This window comes from Elephas maximus, chromosome 4 (assembly GCF_024166365.1).
Source record: "Elephas maximus indicus isolate mEleMax1 chromosome 4, mEleMax1 primary haplotype, whole genome shotgun sequence".
Classification (NCBI taxonomy): Eukaryota; Metazoa; Chordata; class Mammalia; order Proboscidea; family Elephantidae; genus Elephas; species Elephas maximus.
The window spans coordinates 38,608,154-38,622,833 of NC_064822.1; the positions used below are offsets into that span (position 1 = coordinate 38,608,154).

General features: G+C 37.8%; 1 protein-coding gene across 1 annotated transcript in view; it reads right to left on the minus strand.

Moving 5' to 3' along the window:
* The window catches only part of SLC39A12 (solute carrier family 39 member 12), an 84,540-nt gene that overhangs the window by 18,308 nt on the left and 51,552 nt on the right, over positions 1-14,680 (minus strand). Inside the window, exons 11-12 of the mRNA XM_049881899.1 lie at positions 9,393-9,551; positions 7,199-7,386 (exon numbers count right to left, since the gene is read on the minus strand). Coding sequence (XP_049737856.1) covers positions 7,199-7,386; positions 9,393-9,551 — 347 coding nt within the window. The remainder of the gene's footprint in view (positions 1-7,198; positions 7,387-9,392; positions 9,552-14,680) is intronic.

Consider the following 14,680-nt stretch of genomic DNA (forward strand, 5'->3'; position numbering starts at 1 on the left):
AGAATTGACTCAATAACTGGATTTGTATTTTACTAGAAAAGAAACAGGGTTTAAAATCACTGATATAACCAGAGCTTCAAGCCAGTTCATTCCAGTTCAAACCCCTACTGTGAAATTGCATTTCCACCTGAGATATACTGAATCAGAATCTACATTTTAACAAGATCCCCAGGTAATACACTGAATCAGAATCTACACCTGGGGATCTTGTTAAAATGTAGATTCTGATTCAGTATATCTCAGGTGGAAATGCAAATTTTCAGCAGAGGGTATAACCAGACAAACTAGTTCTAGACCTGATATAACATTCCACCTTATTAAAAAAAAGGAAACCTGTTGCCATCGAGTTGATTTCCTACTGAAAGCAACCCTATAGGACAGAGTAGAACCGCCCAATAAGGTTTCCGAGGAGTGGCTGGTGGATTCGAACTGCCGACCTTTTGGTTAGCAGCCATACCTCATAGCCACCATGCCAACAGGGCTCCATTCCACCGTACTGAGCAAGAAAATTAAATGGAAAGTAAGCAGAAGGAAGGAAATAAAGATAACAGGAAAAAAAGTACAGAAAATTAAAAAAAGCAATGATACAGAATCATTACCAGTTTTTTATTTCTGGAACTTGTCCTTCCTATTCCTGCAAACTAGAGATCCGTGTCCTTGGAGGGAGAATGTTTTTGCCAGAGAGTATAATAAGCTCCACTGAACTTGAAGCTATGACTACCACCTGGTCATTTTGGCCTCCTCATGTTTTGTGGATCAGGTGATAAAGGAAATTAACTAACTAGCAGGAACAATTGTCCTCATATAATCAATTGTCACTGATTGCATAAGGAACCAGGGTTGCGGATGCACAATGGAGAAGGAAGGAGCACATCTAGGATGTAGGGGATTCCCTGGGGCATCAATTGGTGCTTCCATGCCTGGTGACAACGGTGAATAGGCAACTACAGAAAACATGGCCTGACAAAGACAAAGCAACTAATATTCAGGCCCGTCAGTGAAGATCTGGGTTGCGCCACCGGAAATGAAATCTTAGGTCAATAAAGTGAGGGTGAGAAGAATGGAGACTGGGTGCTAGAAGACAGAAATGATAAATATCAAATATGCCTTCAAGACCAGCAGCGTTACGGAGCTTGTTGCACTAACTCCTTTGTATTAAGCCCTTCTTGTAGGATTTTTGGCTGGCTACCATTTTTTTTTTTTTTTTTTTTTTACCATCATGAACCGGCTTTGGAATAGATGACACTTAAATGTATTTGAGACTTGTGTGCTCTTTCAGACTCCTTAGGTCATGCAAACAGTTAACCTGTTCAGCTGCTAACTAAAGGTTAGAGGTTGAGTCCACCCAGAGATGCCTTGGAAGAAAGTCCTGTCTATCTACTTCTAAAAAGTCAGACGTTGAGAACCTTGTGGAGCACAGTTCTGCTTGGACACGCATAGGGTCTCCATGAGTCAGAGCATAAATGACAGCACCTGGAACCGGTGGCGTGCTGTTACAAAATCTCTTATCCTCTAACCCCAGACATTGTTGCAGAAACCAGTTGCAAGAGGATTTGGATTAGTTTTTGAAGAGCCTTGCTTCAGGCCCACACTGCATTTTTCTCCCTGAAAAACCGGCATGGGTCCCCCGTGGGAACTTATCCGGCACTCAAGCATGCATAACGTGGAAGCATGGAGAGATAATGCTGTGGAAGCAGCTTTGAGCAATGGCGACAGCACCCGTGGAGAAATCCTCTTTCATTCCCCAGGTGAACAATTCTGAGATACATTTCATAAGCCTCCTAAGAACGTCCTGTGTGATGAAGCCCCCATAGTGACAGTCAACTTACTAAAAATGCATTGTTATATTGACTTTCTCCTAAATAAATTCCCTGCACACAAGCCTTTGTCTCAGCCTCTGCTTTGGGGAAAACCCAGTCTAGGACACTGATCTTTATAACAGAGAATTCATTTCCTCTGGCCACCCAGAGCTGCATTCATTCTTAACTTCCTTTAGAAAACGATTCAATGCAACTGGGAGTTCATGTGCTTGGATAAAGCAATGCCACTTTGGAGAATTTATGCTGGCAGTTTCCCAAGAGAAGGCTTTCTCTTGTTGGCCTCATTGCTAGTGGCTCCATTTTTTGCCCCTAGTTCTTTTTCTTTTAGGAGTTTGAAATAACACACCCAATTTCTTTGAAACTAACAAAGCAACTATCTACTAGCTTTTTCACATTAACTCAGCTCAGAAGGTGCCTGGTAAATCTCCAGAATTTAGTAGTATGGAACCAGTAGATTAAAGTTTTCCCCTTTACCCTTGAGTTGCTGTCATTTATTTTCTTTGCTATTTTACAGAGTCCTGAAACCTTGTTTTCTTCCGTTTAAATGACAAAAGACTGTTTTCTTTGGCATAGTCTCAGGGTACAGCAACAGTTAAACTTGCTGCGTGCGAAGTGAAAGAGGCGTGTTTGTTTAGAAGAAGTTATTCAGAAGGCCGTGAGAGCAGGCGACCTGGATTATAGGAAGTAGCCCCAGGAAATTCAGAGTATTTTCTTCCCTGTCTTTTTGCCAGGATGCTGGTTTTTCCTTGGCCAATAGTAATTTGCAACAAGGTCAAGATTTATGCTAGTTGGAATCTCATATGATATCAGCCACATTGCTTTCACACAAGACCAAGAGAAGAAACATTGATGGGAAAATGAAGTATTAGCCTAGGGTTCTATATGACAAATGGTTCTTGATAATCTTCCCAGATTACTTTTGGGAAAATAGACCCTGAAGAAAACAAAAATGATTGACTACATACGTACACACCCATCATACTTGAAGAGAGATCCAGACTATGGCAAAACCAGAATACACTTCAAAAGAATACAGAAACTTCACCCAATTGACCCATAAGGAAGAATGAAATTAGAAAGTCAAAATCAGGAGGCTCAAGAGTGAATTCAAGGACTGATATGTAGACATTTTAAACAAATGGGAGCTCACATCCTTAAATGATTAGTGACTGTGTGCTTTGGAAGTCAGGGAAAGCTAGAAATCCAGATTTCTCAAACTGGAAAGGTCACAGGACTCTGTCACCCTGACCATGGATTGGGAAATGGGGTTCAGGAAAGGGGGGTAGTGTTTGCCCCCTTTGGAGCTATCTTTACTATTAAAAGTAGGAATTTTTCTGAGTATCATAAATAGTCTGTAAGAACATTTGTAAAAGTGGAAGTACCTTTGGTGTTTATGTCATCTACTAGAATCTCAGGAGAATTTAGAAAAAAAAAAAACAAGGAAGTCAGAAGACTGGACACTGGGATTTAAAAAGATGTGGCCTTTCCTTTGAGAATACCCTGACGAAGTCTACTTCATGAGTGCGCTGTTACTCTGTTTGTTTAAGCATTGGTGCCTGTTTCTCAGATTTTTTTCCTTAGGAAACTTTTGATTTATTTCCAGGACAATAGGTGGATTCTGCTACAGCATTAGTCAATCCCAATGGGCCTATTCTACATATTAATTTCAAGTTTGCTTATTTTATTTCACCTGCTTCATGATAAATGTAATTACATATTTTACTTCCATTCAGATTGGTTTTCTATAAATTTTCAGTGCTAGATATTTCTTTTGTTGGTTCGTGTCATTTTTATTTGTCTTATTCCAACAAGAATCATCGTTATGTCATTCACTTTGCAACATTTAAATTATGAACAAGTCCAACAAAGGATGTCCTTAACAAATACTGGTTTATCTTGTAGAGATCAGAACTTCAAGAGGCAAAAAAGTTTGGAATTTCCCAGATTTGATTTCTTCATAAGATTACAGAGACTGAAAAGTGATGACTGAGTTATTATCAGTTATTTCTTTAAGAGATATACATCATATTGTGCTGGAAGTCCTTGCCAGAACAATTAGGCCAGATAAAGAAATAAAGGGCATCCAGGTTGGCAAGGAAGAAGTAAAAGTATCTCTATTTGCAGATGACATGATCTTATACACAGAAAACCATAAGGAATCCTCCAGAAAACTACTGCAACTAATAGAAGAGTTCAGCAGAGTATCAGGATACAAAATAAACATACAAAAAACACTTGGATTCCTCTACACCAACAAAAAGAACATCGAAAAGGAAATCATCAAATCAATGCCATTTACAGTAGCCACCAAGAAGATAAAATACTTAGGAATAAATCTTACCAGAGATGTAAAAGACTTATAAAAAGAAAACTACATTACACTTCTGCAAGAAACCAAAAGAGACTTACATAAGTGGAAGAACATACCTTGCTCATGGATAGGAAGAATTAACATTATAAAAATGTCTATTCTACCAAAAGCAACTCTATACATTTAATGCAATTCTGATCCAAATCCCAACGACATTCTTTAATGAGATGGAGAAACAAATCAACTTCATATGGAAGGGAAAGAGGCCCCGGATAAACAAGGTATTACTGAAAAAGAAGAACAAAGTGGGAGGCCTTACTTTACCTGATTTTAGAACCTATTATACTGCCACAGTAGTCAAAACAGCCTGGTACTGATACAACAACAGATACATGGACCAATGGAACAGAATTGAGAATCCAGACATAAATCCATCCACATATGAGCAGTTGATATTTGACAAAGGCCCCAAAACAGTGAAATGGGAAAAAGACAGTCTTTTAAACAAATGGTGCTGGCATAACTGGATATCCATCTGCAAAAAAATGAAACAAGACCCATACCTCATTCCATGCACAGAAACGAGCTCAAAATGGATCAAAGACCTAAATATACAATTTAAAACAATAAAGATCAGGGAAGAAAAAATAGGGACAACATTAGGAGCCCTAATACATGGCATAAACAGTATGCAAAACATTATTAAGAATGCAGAAGAAAAACTAGATAACTTGGAGCTCCTAAAAATCAAACACCTATGCTCATCCAAAGACTTCACCAAAAGAGTAAAAAGACTACCTACAGACTGGGAAAAAGTTTTTAGCTGTGACATTTCCTATCTGTTCTCTAAAATATACATGATACTGCAAAAACTCAACTACAAAAAGACAAATAACCCTATTAAAAAATGGGCAAAAGATATGAAAAGACACTTCACTAAAGAAGACATTCAGGTAGCTAACAGATACATGAGGAAATGTTCACGATCATTAGCCATTAGAGAAATGCAGATCAAAACTACAATGAGATTTCATCTCACTCCAACAAGGCTGGCATTAGTCCAAAAAACACAAAATAATAAATGTTGGAGAGGCTGTGGAGAGACCGGAACACTTCTACACTGCTGGTGGGAATGTCAAATGGTACAACCACTTTGGAAATTGATTTGGCACTTCTTTAAAAACCTAGAAATAGAACTACCATACAATCCAGCAATCCCACTCCTCAGAATATATCCTAGAGAAATAAGAGCCTTTACATGAACAGATATATGCACACCCATGTTTACTGCAGCACTATTTACAATAGCAAAAACATGGAAGCAACCAAGGTACCCATCAACGGATGAATGGATAAATAAATTATGGTATATTCACACAATGGAATAGTATGCATCGATAAAGAACAGTGAGGAATCTGTGAAACATTTCCTAACATGGAGGAACCTGGAAGGCATTATGCTGAGTGAAATTAGTCAGTTGCAAAAAGACAAATATTGTATAAGACCACTATTATAAGAACTTGAGAAATAGTTTAAACTGAGAAGAAAACATTCTTTTGTGGTTACAAGGGGGGGGAGGGGGGAGGGGCATTCGCTAATTAGTTGGTAATAGGAACTACTTTAGGTGAAGGGAAAGACAACACACAATACAGGGGAGGTCAGCACCACTGGACTAAACCAAAAGCAAAGAAGTTTCCTGAATAAGTTGAATGCTTCGAAGGCCAGTGTAGCAGGGGCAGGGGTTTGGGGACCATGATTTCAGGGGACATCTAAGTCAATTGGCATAATAAAATCTATTAAGAAAACATTCTGCATGCCACTTGAAGAGTGGTGTCTGGGGTCTTAAATGCTAGCAGGCAGCCATCTAAGATGCATCAATTGGTCTCAACCCACCTGGATCAAAGGAGAATGAAGAACACCAAGGACACAAGGTAATTACTAGCCCAAGAGACAGAAAGGGCCATGTGAACCAGAGGCTACATCATCCCGAGACCAGAAGAACTAGATGGTGCCCGGCTACAACTGATGACTGCCCTGACAGAGAACTCAACAGAGAACCCCTGAGGGAGCAGGGGAGCAGTGGGATGCAGACCCCAAATTCTCATAAAAAGACCAGATTTAATGGTCTGAGTGAGACTGGAAGGACCCTGGTGGTCATGGCCCCCAGACCTTCTGTTGGCCCAGGACAGGAACCATTCCTGAAGCCAACTCTTCAGACATGGATTGGCCTGGACAATGGGTTGGAAAGGGATGCTGGTGTGGAGTGAGCTTATTGGGTCAGGTGGACACTTGAGACTATGTTGGCATCTCCTGCTTGGAGGGGAGATGAGAGGGTGGAGGGGGTTAGAAGCTGGCAAAATGGACATGAAAAGAGAGAGTGGAGGGAGAGAGCGGGCTGTCTCATTAGGGGGAGAGTAATTGGGAGTATGTAGCAAGGTGTATGTAAGTTTTTATGTGAGAGACTGACTTGATTTGTAAACTTTTACTTAAAGCACAATAAAAATTATATATAAAAAAAGAGAGATATAAGTTGTAGTTTTGGAGACCCAATACTATAATAATCTTCTCTTTCATATCTCACGCATGATGGCCCTTTGGCAATAAAATTTAAGGATGAAATCATTACTCTTTAGAATACAGTTGGTTAATTAAGTCAGACAATGATTGAATTCAATGACAAATTCAGTCATACTGTTTTGCATTGTATAAACCACATAGCTGGCTGTTTAACAGGACATTTCTTTTCCTTTTTTTTTTTTTTTTAGTATAGTTATATATAGGTGAAAGACTGAACAGAATGAGCTATTGATCACTTTTTGACAATTCTAAAGGTCTCATTCATTCCACTTAAATTCACTGAAAAAAAAGTTGGTATTTTCTGTGTCTAAAATTATGTTCTCTCTACCTACAACTTTCCCTCTTAGATTTCACACAGGATTTCCTTAGTCTTTTTATATTATGGCCTATATTCTTCTTCTCTTCTCCCCTATCTATCCTTCTATTTTACTGTTTTTTCTCTGCTTTACATTTTCAGTGTTTAGAAAAATAAAAACCCATAAAGCTTACCATCTCCACCAAGGATAAATATAAGAACATCCCAGCAGTAACCGTTAAGATCCAGTTTTGAACACATGGATCAGTTGATACTGAAAGGCCAATGTAGAGTCCTATGAAGGCAGTTAGAGCACTCATAAAATTCACGAGAATGGCAATCTTAACAGAAAGTCCAGAGCTCAAGAGCACAGCAAAGTCACCTGAAGTTTAAGGGAAAAAAAATATATAATTAACATTTAACTGGTGATGCCAATGGTAAAGTAATGTGCTATTTAGATTAGCTCAAATTTCAGAAACTGGAACCAATTTTATAAGTAAAGTTGAATAACTGGTTAACAAAGTACTTTCCTATATTTCTCTAGGGTTCATAGCCAACTCATTATACTGTGAAACCAAAAAAACAAACAAAAAAACCCAAACCCACTGCTATCGAGTCGATTCTGACTCACAGCAACCCTATAGGCCAGAGTAGAACTGCCACATAGAGTTTCCAAGGAGCGGCTGGTGAACCTGAACTGCCAACCTTTTGGTTAGCAGCTGTATTTCTTAACCACTATGCCACCAGGGTTTCCATTATACTATTAGGAAGTTACATTTCAAATGTTCTGTTTCTTATGCGTCCCTGGGTGGGAGAAACATTTAACACTCTCAGCTGCTAACCAAAATGTTGGAGGTTCAAATCTGCCCAAACGTACTTCAGAAGAAAGACCTGGTGACCTACTACTGAAGAATCAGCCACTGAAAATTCTGTGGAGCACCGTTCAGCTCTGACACACCTACAGGGTTGTCATGGGTAGGAACCGACTGGATGGCAACTGGTTTTCCGTTTCTTATGCTGCTCCTAAAGTTAGCATACACACAGAAACCTATGGCACACTCTAATTCCTGATGTCTGTGACATCTCCTGGAAATGTCTGGAAATTTGCCTGGTGAAATCATGAGGCAGTAAACATTATATGGGCTTATATCTGCTGATGCAGGTACTACTATGGGGAGAAAACACACACATACACACACTTGACACAAAATTTTAAAATCATTGCAGAAGTTGGTTAGAAAAAAAAATATTCCCTTTAGAAAATGATTTTACTGCCTTGATGTGTATAGGAAAATTATTATCCTCTTCACATCTTTCTTCCAAAAGAAGAACGACCTATTAATAAATTATAGAGCCTCTTTTTCTTAAAGCTTTGAGGACTGAGAAGAGGCCGAAAATCAACAGAGATAGGTGGGGACTCCACTTCCTAGTTCCACAGCATAATTGGTCCTATGAACAGGTCTTAAACATCCTCTTTCCTGGCCTACCACAGACTGTCACACTACACGTGGTGATCCACTGAGATTCAGGTGTTACGTGATTATTGTAGTAGCTAAAAGCAGGAGCACAGGAATATGGCAGCCACACCAGGCACATTTTAATGGGCTCAAGAAGGACCTTAGATAAACTACTCCACAAAGGATGGGTCAACGATGAGGGAGAGAAAGGACTTTGGGCCATGGGCATTGAATGGGATGGGTGCAGGTGTGGCCCAGGGGCGCTGTAGGCCTGAAAGTAGAAGTAGAAAGAGTGACTCTAAAATTCCACTCCCTACTGCTTATGTGTACCTGGGCCAGCCTGTACTTATTCTGGATCTGTTTCAGAAATGTCTGTTCTAGCCCCTCTTGATTCCTGGGAGTTAGGGTTTGAATTACAGGGCTATTAAGATTATCCAGAAGAAGAGTCGTATGTGCATCTGCTACCATACGCCTGTCATTTCAATTTTATGCTTGGTTTTAAACACTTGGCATAAATCAGGTTGATGAAATGCATGGTTTGGTTTTAATTTAAATGCTATTTTATCTCATTGTTCTGTTTGCTAACATAAAGGGTAAAATTCCCCTCTTAATGTTTTTCCCATATTTAATATGCAGATTTTAAAGGCCTTGTCAAACTTCTTTAAAAGAGGGTTTCTCTGAATGGCTTTCTCCATATAGAATGCTCTGAAACCCCAAAAAAGTCACTTCTGGCCCTGGGAAATACTGTCTCATTGAATTTTACCCTGAGGTACAGGAATTTTTTTCCTCTTCCTTTTATGGTTTAAACAAACCATGAATGGCAAGTATTCATCTTTCAATCATATGTTTGAAAAAGAAGCCTATTAACTATAGCTAGAAAGATATCATGACTTTCTCAACAAGTGGAAACCAATTCTACTGTCATACTTACCCATTTCATGTGGAATTTCATGACACAAGATAGCAATTGTTGTGGTTATTCCCGACTCAGATGAAGATGAGAAGGCTGCTCCTATCACTAGGCCATCTGCAAAATTGTGCAGGCTATCCCCAACCAGTATCATTATTGCTAACAAGCTAATGGTGTTGCCTAAAGAACCAAATGAAGGTGTGAGAAGCATTAACAGGGCACTACAAATTTCATGGAATCCTTCAAACACAACCATCGTTCCCATCCACTACTGACAATCTTAAACTATATCTCATTAAATAACCTTGCTTTGTTTCAGTGTTCAAAACAAGTCACCTCGAGATGCAAATACGGTAACCAAAATGCTTGGATGGAGGATCACTGGTTTTCTATCTGATCTAATAATGAAATAAGTTATGCATGGCCACTCTTTATTTTATCACGTCATCCAGATATGCCAAAGGAAGAAAATGAAAATAATATTGTTATAAACTCACCAAATACCACTTTTGTGCCTTTTGTACCACTTTTTTGTGTCTTTTGTAAAGAATTATAAAATAAATTAAGAACCTCCACATGGCATGTCATTAAAATGGAGTCTAACTTCCAAAACTGTTCCCTCTGCATCAGATTGTCCCCAGTGTCATATGGCTGCAGTGCACTTTCTGGGTTGTGTGATCATTGTGTTTCCTTCAATCGTTGGTGCTAATGAACCTCCCTAAGTGCCTCATTTATTCCCCAACCGTGACTGCAACAGGCAGTACCACTACCAAACTCTTCTGACCCCAAAGTTAGTTTTGAAACAACTATTTAATGTTCTTGCCTTTTTGAAAAATAACTTTCAGTACTAGACCAGCTAGATGTTGAACAAAATAAAGAAAAGCTTATGTTTTTGTGGAATTCTAACACATAAGATATATTATCTAATTTGGAGAGAGCTAATGAAATATTTAGATCATAATGGGCTTAATTAAGATTTGATTTTTTGATGGTTCAACAATTAGAAAATCAATCAATGTAATACACTATGTCAATAGAACAAAGGAAAAGAACCACATGATCATCTCTGTGCATGCAGAAAAAGCATTTGATTAAATCCAAAATACTTTCTTGATAAAACCCTAAAGAAGATTGGAATAGAAGGGAATTTCCTCAATATGATTCAGGGCATATATGAAAAGCCAACAGCCAACTTAATGGAGAAAGACTAGGGGCCTTCTCCTTGAAATCAGGAACAAGACAGGGTTCCTGCTCTCATCACTTCCATTCAATATTGTAGTAGAAGTTCTAGCCAGAACAAAAAGACAAGAAAAAGAAATAAAAGCTATCCAGATTAGAAAACAAACAAACAAACATGTTGCTGTCAAGTCAATTCCAACTCATAGCGACCCTATAGGACAGAGTAGAACAGCCCCATAGGGTTTCCAAAGAGCACCTGGTGGATTGGAACTGCTGGCCTTTTTGTTAGCAGCCAAACTCTTAACCACTACACTACCATGGTTTCCAGATTGGAAAAGAAGTAAAATTATCTCTATTCACAAATGATGTCATCCTATATATAGAAAACCCCAAAGAGTCCACAAGAAAGCTTCTAGAGCTAATAGAGAAATTTAGCAAAGTTACAGGGTACAAGATCAACAACAACAACAAAAATCAGTTGGGTTTCTATACACCAGCAATAAGAAATCTGAAGGGGAAATTAGGAAAACAATTTTATTTACAATAGCATCTAAGAGAATAAAATACCTAGGAATAAATATAACCAGGGATGTGAAGGCCTTATACAATGAAAACAATAAAACACTCCAGAAAAGAAAAAAGAAGACTTAAATAAATTGAAATAACTTCCACGTTCATGGATTGGAAGACTTAATATTGTTAATGTGTCAATACTACCCAAAGCAATCTATAGATCCAATGTAATCCTGATCAAAATTCTAACAGCCTTCTCTACAGAAATAGAAAAACCAATCCTCTACTTTATATGAAATGGCAAGAGGCCCCGAATAGCTAAAACAATGTTGGTATAACAATAGACACATATACCAAACCAAAAAAACCAAACCCACTGCTGTCGAGTCGATTCCAACTCATAGCGACCCTATAGGGCAGAGTAGAACTGCCCCATAGAGTTTCCAAGGACCGCCTGGTGGATTCGAACTGCCGACCTCTTGGTTAGCAGCTGTAGCACTTAACCACTATACCACCAGAGTTTCTGACACATACACCAGTGCTATAGAATTGAGAATCCAAAAATAAACCAACACATCTGTGGTCAATTGATTTTTGACAAGGGATCTAAATCCATTTGATCAAGAAAGAAGAGTCTCTTCAATAAATGGTGCTGGAAGAATTGAATTTCCATGTGCAGAAAAATGAAACAGGACCTATGCCTCACATCATACACAAAAACAAATTCAAAATGGATTAAGGATCTAAATGTGCAAATTAAAACTATAAAATTCTTAGAAGACCAAGTAGGAGAAATACTATCAGGCCTAGCTTTCAAAAATGGATTATCTAATGTAGTAACAAAAGCACAAACAGCAAAGGACAAAATAAATAAATGTGACGTCCTAAAAATGAAAAAAACTCTGTTCATCAAAAGATTTTACCAAAAAAGTGAAAAGAAAAAGCTACCAACTGGGAGAATATCTTCAGAAACCATCTATCCAACAAGAGTCTAATAACCAAAATACATATAAAACTTCGACAACTTAACAACAAAAGACAAATGGCACAGTCATAAAGCGAGCAAAGGACTTGTAGACATTTCACCAAAAAGGACATTCAAATGGCGAACAAACACATGAAAAGATGCTCAGCATCATTAGCTATCAGAGAGATGCAAATCAAAACTAAAATGAGACAGCGTTTCACTCCTGTTAGGATAGCTTAGAAAAAAAAAAACAAAACAGAAAATAACGTGTTGACAAGGATGTGGGGAAATTGAAACCCTTGCTGGTGGGAATGCAAAATGTACAGTAGTTGTGGAAAAAGAGTGGGACGGTTCCTAAAAAACTAAAAATAGAACTACCATATAACCCAGCAATTCCACTCCTAAGTATATACCCAAAAGACTTTAAAAGGGGCTCCAAGAGAGACTTGTACACCAGAGTTCATTGCGGTTGTTTAGTGGAAACAATCTAAATGCCCATCAACAGATGAATGGATGAACAAAATGTGGTGCAAACATACAATGGAATACCACTCAGCCAGTAGGAGAAATGAAGTCTTGATACGAGCTACAGTGTGGATGGAGCTGGAAGATATCATGCTGAGTGAAACAAGCCAATCACAAAAGTACGAATATTGTATGACCTCTTTTTTCACTTATATTAAAAAAAAAAAAAAAGGCAAATATATAGAGATCAAAGTTGATTAGTGGTTACCAGGGTAGGAGAGAGGGGGAAAGGGGAGGATTAAGGGTGATGGAGATTAAGGGTGGGGTTGCACAGCTAATTATTGTAATTGCTGTCAACAAGTTGTACACCTATAAAAAGTTGAATTGGTGAAAGTTATGTGATAGATACATTTACAATAATGGAAAAAAAAAAAAAGAGCGGCTGCTGAGGCTACTTGCATGGGATTTGTTTCCTTGGTTTGGAGGTTTAGGGTCATGGTTTCATAGGACATCCCAGTTAATTGGCCTAGTAACGTGTTTAGTGCTTCTGTTTTACCTCTTAGTTCATTGCATAGTGCCTGGGGCCTTAAAAGCTTGTAAGCGACCATCCAAGGCACAATTGGTCTCTATTCATTTGGAGCAACAGAGGAAGAAAGAGAGTGAGGAACAGGAGGAAGATATAGAATGTGTGGTGAATTGCCTTCATGAACAACTGCCTACTTTGCCATGAGATCAGAAGAACCGGAGGGTCCCTGGCTATCGTTACTGAACATTCTGATCAAAGATTCCATAGAAGAATCCTAATCAAAAAGGAGAAAATGTAGAACAGAATTTCAAATTCTCATGGACTCTAGACTTTCTAGAGCCATGGAGGGTGGATGAACTTCTGAAACTATTGTTTTGAGATAACCTTTAAACCTTAAACCAAAAGCAATAATCCTAAAACCTAGCAATAATTTAGACAATAAAAAAGGTCTGACTTGAGCATTATGCTCTTTTAAGAACTATTTGTATGGGATCAAATTGACAACAGTAATTTGAAAGACTAGATAAGAAACTTAGGGGGTAGTGAGGGAGGAACAACTAAGAAAATGTGGGTAACAATGGTTGCACAAGTTGAAGAATGTAATCAGGGTCACTAAATTGTACATGTAGAAATGGTTGAATTTGTGTATGTTTTCCTGTGTATATTCTCAACAACAAAATAAATAAAATTTAAGGAAAAAAAAGTTCTAATTTTTTTAATTAGCAGAATTTCTGTTTTAAAAAACCTAAAATTACATGTTAATATAAACCAACTGTGGAGTTGAATGACCAATAAATGTAAAAAGTGTTTTCAGTACATTTATTTTGATAGTAAACTGCCCTAGTATACAATTTGATAAGAACAGTAATTAACATACATTACTATATCCGAAAACTTCATCAAATATTCAGTTGAGTGTATTCTATGTGACAGGTGTAACTAGGGATGGTCATTACGGTTAGAATTGAACATTAATTATTGTACACTCAATAAAAAATGGGAAAAGGTTACCTTCTGCTTTCTAACTGCTACAAGGTCTAAGACTTCGGGGGACTGTATGATAATATTATCTGCTATTTTATTTTGGGAGTATGATTTGACACATTTCATAACCTACACTGTAAAACAAGTAACTCCAGTAGAGACCAGGTATCATTCAGACTATAAACCAGGAGATAGCTTATTGCCTGAGTTACAAAGGTGTCCAATGCATTTTTTTTCTAAAAACCATGCTTATTTAGAAATAACATTGTAGGAATGACTTATGTCTTTCCAGTGGTTTACTGATTCATTTTATTCTTCGTGAAAAATGAGCAGATTCCAGGCAATAGTCACAAAAGCACAGAGTAAAGATTGAATTATTGAATTCAGAGAGCTCTTATTGGCCTTGCCTGGGAGCACTCAGAATCTAATAATTCTACCAGTGTTTCCTGCCAATTTTCAGAAATAAATGTTGTTCTTCGTGAAAGGTAAATAAAAATTTAAAGTAATACACTTGCCAATATTGAAGCATGCAAATAAAATTGGAATTTCCGTAAGTCAACACGTAGTTTTGATATTAATAGCCTATATTCAAGTGAAGGATTTTTACCCAACATATATTCTGCTGGGAAACAGTGTGGCCTATTTTCTTTGTCTATTATTTTATTATCTCTAATT